The sequence below is a fragment of the Electrophorus electricus genome, chromosome 2 (assembly GCF_013358815.1).
Source record: "Electrophorus electricus isolate fEleEle1 chromosome 2, fEleEle1.pri, whole genome shotgun sequence".
Taxonomy (NCBI): domain Eukaryota; kingdom Metazoa; phylum Chordata; class Actinopteri; order Gymnotiformes; family Gymnotidae; genus Electrophorus; species Electrophorus electricus.
In genome coordinates, this window is record NC_049536.1 from 28,009,626 (window position 1) to 28,022,736 (window position 13,111).

General features: G+C 46.2%; 1 protein-coding gene across 8 annotated transcripts in view; it reads left to right on the plus strand.

The window, feature by feature from the left end:
- dip2a (disco-interacting protein 2 homolog A) overlaps nt 1-12,858 on the plus strand; it is a 112,426-nt gene extending 99,568 nt beyond the window's left edge. For 4 of the 8 annotated variants that reach the window (XM_035523626.1, XM_035523628.1, XM_035523627.1 and 1 more), the window contains 14 exons: nt 377-500; nt 1,098-1,219; nt 1,504-1,615; nt 1,783-1,892; nt 2,881-3,011; nt 3,742-3,910; nt 4,131-4,301; nt 4,654-4,683; nt 5,948-6,009; nt 10,052-10,109; nt 10,424-10,498; nt 10,784-10,958; nt 11,128-11,251; nt 12,558-12,858. In XM_035523626.1, coding sequence (XP_035379519.1) covers nt 377-500; nt 1,098-1,219; nt 1,504-1,615; nt 1,783-1,892; nt 2,881-3,011; nt 3,742-3,910; nt 4,131-4,301; nt 4,654-4,683; nt 5,948-6,009; nt 10,052-10,109; nt 10,424-10,498; nt 10,784-10,958; nt 11,128-11,251; nt 12,558-12,810 — 1,716 coding nt within the window. In that variant the 3' untranslated portion in view covers nt 12,811-12,858. Of the gene's footprint in view, nt 1-376; nt 501-1,097; nt 1,220-1,503; nt 1,616-1,782; nt 1,893-2,880; nt 3,012-3,741; nt 3,911-4,130; nt 4,302-4,653; nt 4,684-5,947; nt 6,010-10,051; nt 10,110-10,423; nt 10,499-10,783; nt 10,959-11,127; nt 11,252-12,557 lie in introns of those variants that run through there. The other 4 variants (XM_035523630.1, XM_035523629.1, XM_035523631.1 and 1 more) reach the window with 2 other exon arrangements.
- The last annotated feature ends 253 nt before the right edge of the window (nt 12,859-13,111 follow it).

The following is a 13,111-nucleotide window of genomic DNA, read 5'->3' on the forward strand; positions in this document are numbered from 1 at the left end:
GCAATGCGCAGTGTGTAACAGCCACAGCGTGTATAGTGATAGTCTTTGTGGTCCATCAGCTGTGTTATGCAAATGTTTTTTATACTGCAATGCAAATGTCTTTTAGACACAAACTGTGTTATCCTTTTCATTCGGCTGTTTTTAAACTCTGTGCATGCATGCGTGTCTGCGTGTGTGTGTGTGTGCATGCATGCATGTGTGCGTGTGTGTGTGTGCGCGTCTGTGTGTGTGCGTGTGTGCGCGTCTGTGTGTGTGCGTGTCTGCGTGTCTGCGTGTGCGCGTCTGCGTGTCTGTGTGTGCGTGTCTGCGTGTGTGCGCGTGTGCGTGTCTGCGCGTCTGCGTGTCTGTGTGTCTGCGTGTGTGTGTGTGTGTTTAGGGCACCGTGGCCAGCACTGCCTCGTGTCTCCAGCTTCACAAGCGGGCAGAGCGGGTGTCGGTGGCTCTGATGGAGAAGGGCAGACTGAACCCAGGAGACCACGTCGCCCTCGTCTACCCGCCTGGTACCGGTGCCGCTCATTCAGAGCAGGAACCGCCCTCGGTTCTGACTAGATATCAAAACTTTAAAGACTTCTGTTGTTAGTGTTGGAGCAAACACAACAGTAATGTGCATCTCAACTCTAACTCAGTAACTCCAACCTCAACTCTCAACAACTGGAAAGGTTGTGTTACTTAAACCATAAAGCTTTATAGTCTAGACATGGATTTGTTTTACAGGGTTAATGTCCATCTAAAAATACAGGGTGAATCTCCTACTCACAAATCTCGTTTTGTGCGTGTGCTTGCCTGCGTGTGTGCGTGCGTGTGTGCGTGTGCGTGCGTGCGTGCGTGCGTGTGTGTGCGTGTGTGTGCGCGCGCGTGTGTGTGCGTGCGTGCGTGTGTGCGTGCGTGTGTGTGCGTGCGCGTGTGTGTGCGTGCACGTGTGTGCGCGTGCGTGCGTGCGTGTGTGCGTGCGTGTGTGTGCGTGTGTGTGCGTGTGTGTGCGTGCGTGTGTGTGCGTGTGTGTGTGTGCGTGTGTGTGTGTGTGTGTGTGTGCGTGCGTGTGTGTGTGTGTGTGTGCGTGCGTGTGTGTGTGCGTGTGTATGCACGGTCTGCTGCAGGTATCGACCTCATTGCTACGTTCTATGGTTGCCTGTATGCTGGCTGTGTTCCAGTCACGGTCAGACCCCCCCACCCCCAGAATCTGGCTACCACGCTGCCCACCGTCAAGATGATCGTAGAGGTCAGTCACTCATGGCTCATCCACCATGCTCAGTTCACGTCACACATGCTTTATAACACTTTTAAAAATCAATGGAAAGCTTAGATTTTAAACCTAATATTGCCTGTAGTTGTATATTTGTGTGGCATTGCCTGGTAGGTCATGGTAGAACAAACATATACCTGCATCTCCTCGGTCCAGTAGTTATTATTTCAGTGTTCAGTCTAACACACCTGGTGCAGCTGATAGAGGTCTTTAGTGTGTGTGTGTGTGTGTGTGTGTGTGTGTGTGTGTGTGTGTATTAGGTCAGTAAGTCTGTGTGTATTCTGACCACACAAGCAATAATGAAGCTCCTGAAATCCAAAGAGGCAACAGCTGCTGTGGATGTGAAAACATGGCCTATGGTATTAGACACAGGTATACACACACATACATACACACCCTGCCTCTGTATACATGTACAGAGGCACTGACACACACACCCTTGCTGGGGACACTTAACATACCTGACTTCTGACCTCATATCTTTGGATCAGGTCTGGTGAACTGCAGCAATGATGAATCGCTCATTGTCTCTGTTGCAGATGACCTTCCAAGGAAGAAAACGCCACAGATGTACAAGCCCCCGACCCCAGAAACGCTGGCCTACCTCGACTTCAGCGTCTCCACCACGGGCATCCTCGCTGGGGTGAAGGTAGCGTGCCCACCTGCTTGGTTTACGGTAATGGGGGAGTCCAGTGAATGACCAAAACTACACACCACTGTGATTGGTCTCCTGTTCAGGCTGGTTGGAAAGCGACGGTTCATTTCAAATATGTAATTTTAATCACAATATTAATTGTAATTTAATTCGGTTAATGTTGAGGAGACTAACAGGGTTGTTTCCATTAGCATTACACTCATCAACAAATACATGGAGCAGTGCTGGGTTGTCTTTAATTTATATTCGCCTTAAAGAGACTGCGAGTAAGGTACTGTAGGTGATGAGTAGTTTACCATCGGTGGTGAGTAGGGTATTTTAGGTGTTATTAAGGTACTGTAGGTGATGAGTAGTTTACTATCGGTGGTGAGTAGGGTATTTTAGGTGTTATTAAGGTACTGTAGGTGATGAGTAGTTTACTATCGGTGGTGAGTAGGGTATTTTAGGTGTTATTAAGGTACTGTACGTGATGAGTAGTTTACTATCGGTGGTGAGTAGGGTATTTTAGGTGTTATTAAGGTACTGTAGGTGATGAGTCAGGATACTGTAGGGTAGGGTTCTGTAGAACAGTGATTTTTAACCTGTGGTCTGCAGACCCCCAGTGGGCCACATTGGTACTGCTAGGGGGCTGTTGGCCAAAGTGTCAAAAATCCTTACGGTATACAAGCATATTTCAACAAACATAATTTCAGATGTGACAAATATTATGTAAATTATTTGCAAAAATAAAACATATTTAGGTCAAGCTCATTTAGTCTAGCATAGTACAGTCACATGACCGACAAAGCTATCTGGTGGATTAGCAAGCTAGCTACATTTAATTAGTTAGCTACATTAATTAAGTCTGGGTGAAACGTCTCTGTCGTCTGTAGGTGTGTACAGTACTGTAGGTGTGTACAGTACTACCGGGGGTGAGTAGGTTAGTGTAGGGTACTGTAGGTGTTCTGTAGGTATAAATTCTCTGGCTCTTTTTCTGTCTCAGATGTCGCATGCTGCCACCACGGCGCTCTGCCGCTCTGTAAAGTTGCAGTGTGAGCTGTACCCCTCGCGACAGATCGCCATCTGCCTGGACCCCTACTGCGGACTGGGGTTTGCCCTCTGGTGCCTCTGCAGGTCAGGATCACACACACACACACACACACACACACACACACACACACACACACACACACACACACACACACACACACACACACACACACAGAGGCAGACACAGAACATCAACACTTACCAATAACACATAAACATCAACAGTAGTTAGATTCTACATGGATATTGAAAAGATTCAGTAAGAAACTGTGCAGTCAGGATGATGGATGAATAGTGTTAAATATAGTGGTGTTTTCTGGGCAGAGAAGTCTTTAATCTGGATTCCATTACACTACCCTTAATGCCAAGTCTCATAAACAACTGAGAGCAGCTATATTATGGTTGAATAAAGAGCTTACCACTTTCTCTGTTTAAGTAAAAACAACATCAAATTAAATTTTCCCTTTTACGGAATTTAGGTGATGCTTTTATCCAAAGCAACTTACAATTATGACTGCACACAACTTGAGTAACTGAGGTTTAAGGGTCATGCTCTGGGACCCAACAGTGGCAACCAGGCAGTGGAGGGACTTGAACCTGCAACCTTCTGATTACTAGTAGAGTACCTTAACCACCTAGACACCACTGCCTCATCAGACATTTCGTTTGATGTTTTTGTGGTACATGTTATGTTTTGAGGAATAAAACCTCAGAAAATTTCACTGTGTGTTTGTGTCTGTGTGTCTGTGTGTGTGTGTGTGTGTGTGTGTGTGTGTGTGTGTGTGTGTGTGTGTGTGTGTGTGTGTGTGTGTAGTGTGTATTCAGGACACCAGTCCATTCTGGTCCCGCCCCTGGAGTTGGAGAGTAATGTGTCTCTCTGGCTGTCTGCTGTGAGTCAGTTTAAAGTGCGTGTCACCTTCTGTTCCTACTCAGTCATGGAGATGTGCACCAAGGGGCTAGGCTCTCAGGCCGAGGCTCTCCGGGTAAATACCCCACACACGCTGTAGCGGTATATTCACCTATGCCAATTAAAATCACCATGTATAGGAGACCCACACAAACAGATGGATGGCTGACTAACCGCACCAAGATGGGAAGTATGTGGTTGTGAGTTCATGAGTTCAGTACTTCTTTTAAGTGAGTGTGTGTGTGTGTGTGTGTGTGTGCGTGCGTGCGTGTGTCTGTGTGCGTGTGCGTGTACAGCTGCGGAACGTGAACCTGTCGTGCGTGCGTACCTGTATGGTGGTGGCTGAGGAGCGCCCCCGGATCAATCTCACTCAGTCCTTCTCTAAGATCTTCAAGGACCTGGGTCTGTCCCCCCGGGCTGTCAGCACCACCTTCGGCTGCAGGGTCAACGTGGCCATCTGTCTCCAGGTGAGAGTGAAGAGACTGTGGGCCTACTGGAGTCACTGGTCACAGAGGAGAGAGGAGAGGAGTGGGGAGGAGATGGATAGCAGAAATGAGGGTACCAAGATGGAAATGAAAGAGGGTTAAGGAATGCCCACTAACTCCCCTCTGATTGGTTGCTTTGGGTTCTGGATGACAGATCTGTATCTGACTTTTTTCTCATTTTTTTTCCCCTCTCTTTTGTTTATCTGGTTTTTCTATTTGTTTTTTGTCTTGCTGTTTGGGTTTGTGTGCTACTGTGCGTTTGGGTGTCGATGTGTTGTGTGTGTGCTGGTGTGCGTGTGTGTGTTTTACTTGTTGCTCTATCCTACACCGTCAGCCCAACAGACTGGGCAACGTGGCTGAAAAGGTATGGTGTCCTGACAGGATACACATGTTGGCAGGAAGCATGTGGACAGTCTGCTTTTTGTGTGCGCGCACGTGTGTGTGTGTGTGTGTGTGTGTGTGTGTGTGTGTGTGTGTGTGTGTGTGTGTGTGCCTGTGCGTGTACGTGTGTGTGTGTGTGCCTGTGCGTGTACGTGTACGTGTGTGTGCCTGTGCGTGTACGTGTATGTGTGTGTGCTTGTGCGTGTGCCTCTGTGTGTGCGTGTGTGTGCCTGTGTGTGTGCCTGTGTGTGTGCCTGTGTGTGTGCCTGTGCGTGTGCCTGTGCGTGTGTGTGTGGTCCATCTGCATTTATGTGATTAGCTCATTTGCATGTCACAGAAAGCTGCTTTGTGCTGGTTATCTGGGATTTTCAGACCCTTTTCACTTCTGTGATATGTATGATTTGTTGATTTGTATTGCTTTTTCTGCACGTTGTAGCAGTGCCTGTATAACGGCATGCAGTGCAGCGCTTCCCTTTAATCTGCTAGGAAACAGCTCCCTGATTGGTGCTTCAGCAAGCATCAGGTCCATTTCTCCCTTGTAAGAGAACAGGGTTAATATCTGACTCCTCAGGGTGTTAAACCAAACACACTCTAGAATGGTAATTTCTAGAACAAAAAGGTTCCAGAACAGAAACGGTGGTTGGACTGCCTGGAGTCTTGCGCCATGCTCTTTGCCTAAGCGCCGCCGTCCCGTAGCTCTCATATTGTGCGCGCTTGGCTTCACCTCTGCTGTAGCATCCCAAATGTCCTACAGTCCTGAGAACTGCACTCAGACTGGCAGTACACAGTTGCAGCCGACAACAAAACGTTGTCCTCGGTGCGTTTTCGAGGGTTAGGTGACAGGAATTTCCTTTTTTTCCACAGCTGTAGTTTAATATCTTTCTTGGTGTGTTTTCAGGGACAAATAATAAAATCAAGTTGTGCTCAGAACATTCTATCTTTGCTTTGTTTACTGCATTTTGTTTGTTTTAATCAATTATTTAATTTAATTGATTAATTAAATTGAATCTGCTTTTTTTACTACTACTGTTGCTAATTTATTCTTGGACCAAGGGCTGTTTACTAATTATGTCATTAACTAAAAATCTTGCATCTCATGCTGAATGGCAAATCTTTCTGGGATTGCTTCTCCGGTTTCGAAAAGGCACCTCACCAAGTGCATTATGGGATGGCTGTCACCTGATCTTCAGGTCCCTCTGCCATGGTAATGATACCATTTCTGGTCTAATGCGGTTCTTCTTGTGCAGGGAACGGCTGGACCCGACCCCACCACCGTGTACGTGGACATGAGAGCCCTGCGGCATGACAGGTACTGCCGGCCCCAGAGACCCCCGATGTCCAGGGCCACATCCTCCACTAAACTCCAGACCCCAGTGTTGTTGCTAGAATGTTGGGGTTTTTTTTCTGAAACATGCTAGATGCAATATTATATGTTGGAGAATGTTTCGGGGGGTTGTCAGATGTATGTTAGAAACCGGGCAGAATTCAGTGAGATGTTGGCCATCTCCAGTGGTGTACTTGGTGAGCTCAATATTCCTCTGTGTCCTCCTTATCTATGGACCTTGTGGCTCTGTTGCATTGTTTTGGTTTAACACAACTTCCCTACTCATCAGTGTAGTCTTATTTTGGATGGAATTTGTTCTTCTGGAAATACTGCAAACTCTGTATTTGGTTTATAATAATAATAATATTCTAAACCCTGTTCTAAGGTCTCTCTCGCTCTCATCGTAACGTCTCCGTTACGCTGGTTTACAAGGTTTTTGTTTCCTTTACAGTTTTTGGTGTTCCAAATATACTTTTTGATGCTGATCACAGAAGTGAGTTCGAACTTTTTACATCACGTACGGTTTTTGAGAAACGGCTACTTTTGTTTTACAATCATTGTGAAATTTATAGACATAATATCATGCATATAGATTTACTTGCTCGACAGTAAATTTTATTTATTTTTTTGGTTAAAATCATATTTCTGATGGCCATGACCAATGTAACATTAATAGAGACTCAATTTCTTAAAGTACACTAAGGAACTCTTTCTGATCATGCAGGAAGTTGCTCGGCACGCTTGGGCAAGTCCAAGCTCAGCTGCAAGATTCTATCTTTTTTACATGTCAATGCAGCCTTACATAACTAGCAGTTGCAGCAAGTAACAGTCTTTCTATGTACCATTTGTGTGCATGAGCATTTCATATCACTGAAACTGCTGAGTTTAAAGACTTGATTTGTGGACTTGATTTCATATAGATTTTGAAATGTCGTGCCAATGTCGTAATAGCTGTGACATGTTTTGTTACAAATGTGGCAAGTTTACTCCGAAAGCACTGAAAAGGAGTATGATTGTATTCATTAAGAAGGCGTACAAGTTATACCTCGGGTGCAAAATTGGTGACCAGGACAAATCATGGGCTCATCATACATGTTGTGCATCTTGCACCAGTAATCTGCGAGCTTGGTTGAAAGGTGTGCGACCATCCATGCCATTTGCTAACCCAATGATATGGAGGGAGCAGAAGGATCATAACTGATTGTTACTTCTGCATGACAAATGTATCAGGATATTCTTCAAAGAACAGGAAGTTTATTGAGTACCTGAACCTTGCATCGGGAATAATACCAGTGCTGTATGATGACAGTCTTCCTGTTCCAAAACCTCCAGCGGTGTGTACATTAGAGGATGAGGATGAGGATGAGGATGATTGCAAGCTGATGCAGATGGAAGCTGCTGCTGATCCAGACTACGTGCCATCAACATCCAGCAACCCTCATGTATTATCTCAGATAGAGCTGAATGATCTGGTCAGAGATTTGCATTTATCAAAGAGTCAGGCAGAGCTGCTTGGGTCAAGGCTGCAAGGATGGAATCTTTTGTCATCCGGCACGAAAATTGCAGTGTTTCGCAACAATCATGAAGATTTGATAAAATATTTTACTCAAGTCGACAGTCTGACTTTTTGTTGTGACGTCGATGGATTGTTTTGTGCTCTCGGTTGCGACCATGAGCCATCACAATGGCAACTGTTTATTGACTCATCAGCCTTGAGTTTGAACGCTGTTTTGCTGCACAACGGCAATATTTAGCCTTCCATACATGTCGGACATGCCGTTCATATGAAAGAAACGTATGAGAACATGCAGCTTCTGCTGAACCACATTCAGTACTCGAGATACAACTGCAATTTGTGTGGTGATATTAAGGTAGTTGCAGTTCTACTGGGTCTGCAGCTATGGTTACACCAAGTATTGTTGCTTCCTTTGCGAGTGGAACAGTCAAGCAAGAGATTCGCATTACATCAGAAAGGTCTGGCCTCCTCGCAAGAAACTGGTGCAAGGGCAGAAGAATGTTGCACGTGACCCATTGGTAGATCCAAAGAAGATATTTTTTCCGCCTTTGCACATCAGGGCTAATGAACAATTTCGTTAAGGCAACGAACAAGCAAAGTGAGGCCTTTGCTTATCTGTGGCAGATGTTTCCACACATAAGTGATGCTAAGATAAAAGAAGGTGTTTTCATTGGCCCACAAATGCGAGATGTGATGAATGACAGCCACTTTGATGGTCTTCTGCAGGGTGCAGAATGTGTTATGTGGACAGCCTTCAAGAATGTTGTTTGTAACTTTCTAGGAAACTACAAAGCACCTGACTATGAAAAACGGCGTGAAGTGTCAGACAGTGATTATAAAGGAAAATCTATGGCTAAGCATTTTTAGTATTGTTTCATGTTGCCAGCATTGCCATTACAGTGTACGCTGCTAGTCGCTTGACAATGCTTAATGAACATCGCAATTTTCTGACAAACGGTATGTGATACAGACATTCTAAATACACATTCGTGTTCAGCGAGTTAATCTACTTGTTTCACCTAAAACAGCAGAGGAAACAAATTTTTCTCAAAAACTTTTCTCAAAAATTTGTTTACCAGTGTTGTCAGACATTAATATGCTCTCCTCCCTCGGCGATGCCATCTCTCTCTCTGCAACCAGTCTGCCTCTGCTGTCCTGGAAACTCCCACTCCCAGGAAAACTCGATCTGTGTCCGACCCCCACCCTCCCCCGGTTGACCCCTGAGCTGGCGCACGTCTTGAGACTGCATGTGCATTACCTTGCACACTCTGACCATGCAGTCAAATACAAGGCCACCTTGAATACAGCTCACTGTCCTTTTCGATAATATGGAATAGTGCTGGCCGTAGTGCCAAACAGCTTGTTTCTACCGGTAATAAACTTCTGGTTCCCCAGAAAAATGCAATGCATTTCTCAAATCTCTTTCAAGATCAGTGCCATGTGTCATGATCTCTCTAAGACCACTTCATCTGATTGTCCTCCTTCAACTGTCCTGTAAATACAAACTCTATCTCTGAGATCATGTCTCTGTAAATATGAACTCTGTCACTGAGATCATCTCTAATTCCAGAACGACGTCGTCACAGTTTGATCACGCGCCAACCTCTCTCTTTTAAACTGCTGTCTCCCTGACATTTCTGTCACAAGATCAATCTGTCACCTACAGCCGGTTATGTTCCCCCCAGCTCTGAAGCCAGCAGCTCCCATCTCTGCTATTAAGAAATCGGGTCTTGATAAATTCACCTGTGGAGAATGTCAGACCAGTTCATCTCCAGGGTCCTAGAGAGAGTTTCATCTCCCAGCTGCTCACTTTCTAACCTCCAACAATCTCTTTGAGACTTTTAAGCATTAAGTACAAAACTCTCTTGCTAACCATTAAATCCCTCCGTGGCCTCGGCACTCCATCCAGACACTCCCTGACTCAGGTGTCCTCGCTGTGCGGCCGTGCAGAGAGTGTGGCTGCACCTCCCTTCTGGAACTCCTTCCTCCACCTGTCCGCTCCTCTTCCTCTCTCTACCTCTGTCACAGAAAACTTTTTTTTTTCTCTGTATTTCCACTCACCATGTTTGTAAAGCAGCCTTTTTTTGTGAAAGGTGCTATATAAATCTAACCTATTATTATTATTGTTGTTGTTGTTGTTGTTGTTGTTGTTAAATTGGAGTTTGGTGGAGGAGTGTACATTAAGAGGTAATTAAGAGGTAGCGCATGCCGTTAGTGACATCAGCGTGAAGGGTTTGTTTCCCAGGGTGCACACAGACTGAACCACCGATAGATGTGTAAGTCACTCTGGATAGGGGGGTTTCATGGTTTTCATGGTTAAATGGTTTTAATAGTTTTCATGGTTTATTGCTCTAGCCTCTTGTGATTTGGTGTTTTTTGCCATAAAGACAAATCCAGCTAAAACATGTATGCGTGTTTTTTTCTGCCTAAGCAGTCCAGGAGACTGGTGTGGTGGTTCAGGGGCCATGAGAGTCTGCAGCTGCTAATTTGTGATTTTTGTGCATTTTTCAGAGTGCGACTAGTCGAGAGAGGATCTCCACACAGTCTGCCACTAATGGAGTCAGGGAAGGTGAGACACACTCACACACACTCACACACACACACACACACACACTCACACACATGCACAGACACACACACGCACAGACACACACACACACTCTCACACACACACACACACACACACACACACACACACACTCACACACAGACAGACACACAGACAGACACACACACACACACACACACACACACACACACACACACACACACACACACACTCTCACACTCTCTCCATTAGCCCCTGTCTTCCTCCTTCTCCCCACCTCTCCTATACCACATGATGAGTTATTGTAGTGTGACTGACGCTGTTGTCTCCTGCAGATCCTGCCAGGGGTGAAAGTGATCATTGCCAACACAGAAACCAAAGGGCCCCTGGGAGACTCTCACCTGGGCGAGGCCAGTGGCCCCATAACACTGCTCAGACAGACAAGAACCAATATTACATGAATTTAGTCTGCACTAGTATTTACAAGAAATATTGTTTTCTCTGTGTGTACATGCTTGTGTGTGTGTGAGTGAGTGTGTGTGTGTGTATGTGTGTGTGTGTGTGTGTGTGTGTGTGTGTGTGTGTGTGTGTGTGTGTGTGTGCAAATATTTACTCGGCACATCCGTGCCGATGCACTCCCGTCTGTCTTCATTGCCAGTATTGGGCCAAGAGACATGTGTGGTGTGCTCCTGCAGATCTGGGTGAGTGCTCCCCACAATGGTGCGGGGTACTACACGGTGTACGGTGAGGAGGCGTTGCACGCTGATCACTTCTGCACCCGGCTGAGCTTCGGTGACACGCAGACCGTGTGGGCCCGCACAGGATACCTGGGCTTCCTGCGCAGGACAGAGCTCACAGACGCCAGTGGCGGTAAACAACCCGGAGCGTGCATGAACATTCCTGTCACGTGGTTTTGTGAGGTGGAGCTGATCTGGATAGTCTGCCGGTTGCACAACACAGCGACTTCCTGGAGTGGCCTGCACAGACTTGTGTGTGGCACGGCAGGGAGTGTGAGAAAGTGTGTGGTGTGTTTCTGCAGAGAGGCACGATGCCCTGTATGTAGTGGGAGCCCTCGATGAGACCCTGGAGCTGAGAGGGATGCGCTATCACCCTATAGACATCGAAACCTCCGTCATCAGGTCACACAAGAGCATTGCGGAATGGTAACAAAAAAAAAGCGGCACCAGCTCTCTCTCTCTCTTTTTTATTCCCTCGTGTTTTCTCTCTGTCTGTCTCTCTCTCTCTCTCTCTCTCTCTCTCTCTCTACTGTCCTTTTCCCCACAGTCAACGGTAATATATACCGCTGAGTCTCTGACATTTCTAGGTCTTTCACACCCAATATCTCTCTCACTCAGTCTCTCCCTTTCTCACTCCACTGTCTCTCTCTCTCTTCCTCTCACTCCCTCTCTCTCACTCCACTGTCTCTCCCCCTCTCCCTCTCACTCCCTCCCTTTCTCTCTCTCTCTCTTCCCCTCTTCCTCTCTCTCTTCCTCTCTCTCCCTCTTTCTGTCTCTCACTCTCTTCACCCCACCCTCCTCTCCCTCTCTCCACCTCTCCCTCTCTCTCTCTACCTATCCCTTTCCCTCGCTTTCTGTCTCCACATCTCCCTTTCTCTCGCTCTCGCCCCCCCCCCCTCTCACTCTAATCTTGGGGTTTGTGCTAGCCTCTATTTGCAGCTATCTGGAGCTGAGAACATGGCTCTGGAGGAGTTGTCTGTGAAGACCCTTTATAGGGCCTGCATTAAAGTGTTAAACAAGGATAAATTAAATGGTAGGATTGATGCACAAAAAACTGGCTCTGGGAGAAGGTTTTAATCCAGCCTGGAGGGCGCTCTATAAACCACCTTTGACGAGGTGATTTACAGTGGAGAATTTTAGATGGTATAGTAGCGGTTAATGCTTTAGTTTTAGTTTTAAACCCAGCTACGAGTCCTGAGTGTCTGTATTTGGCATAAGGGAAACAGTTTTCCACTGTTTTATGGAAAGTCCCAGGTTAACATCCTTGTTTAGCCTCTTAGTAATGACTTTTGAACTATTTGGTGTTGTTTTCACACCAGTCCTCTTTATTTGTGGGTATAATTACACACAGAAGAAGAAAGCACAGTGTCAACGTTTAAATTTCATTTTAGGCCGATCCAAGATGACAATGTGGATCAGCAGGAAGTGTTTGATTGAGGGCCAGACTGACAGCAGTGTTGTAAATGTGTTAGAAAGATTAGTGAAGAGTCGTATAGTGATAGATTTTATTCTGTTATGAAAGATTTGACAACTTTTGAAAATATTTCGGGTTACAATGATGTTTTGTGCTCTGTAAAAGATGAGGGAGTGTTTTTTGGTGATTTTCTTTCATTTATATTTTCCTTTTTATTGTAAGGTATGTTTAAATGTGTGTTTTGTACTTTATAATTGATTAATAAAGTTTATTGAAATCTCTCTCTTTCTCTCTCTCTCTCTCTCTCTCCCTCTCTAGTGCGGTGTTCACATGGACTAATCTGCTGGTGGTTGTCGTGGAACTGGAGGGATCGGAGCAGGAGGCTTTGGACCTCGTTGCCCTGGTAACCAATGTGGTTCTGGAGGAGCACTACCTGATCGTCGGGGTGGTGGTGGTGGTGGACCCCGGCGTCATCCCCATCAACTCCCGCGGAGAGAAGCAGCGTATGCACCTGCGCGATGGTTTCCTGGGAGACCAACTGGACCCCATTTACGTGGCCTACAACATGTGAGGAAGAACGGCATCCTGGAGACGAAAAGTCCTACCTGGAACTGGGGGAGAGGGGGGGGGGAGAGAGAGAGAGAGATAGAGAGAGAGAGAGAGGAGGGTGGTGGGGTGAAGAGAGTGAGAGACAGAAAGCCATCTCTCTAGAGCTCTTCCTCCTCCTGTATGTCCTCTTCATCACACACGTTGAGATTCTCCTTCAGACTCTGAGGACTCACAACACCTTTAACATCCTTCATCAGGCAAAGGAGCCACAACACATCATTTCTGGTTTTTGTCCTCTGCTTACTTCTGCCACCAGACTGTCT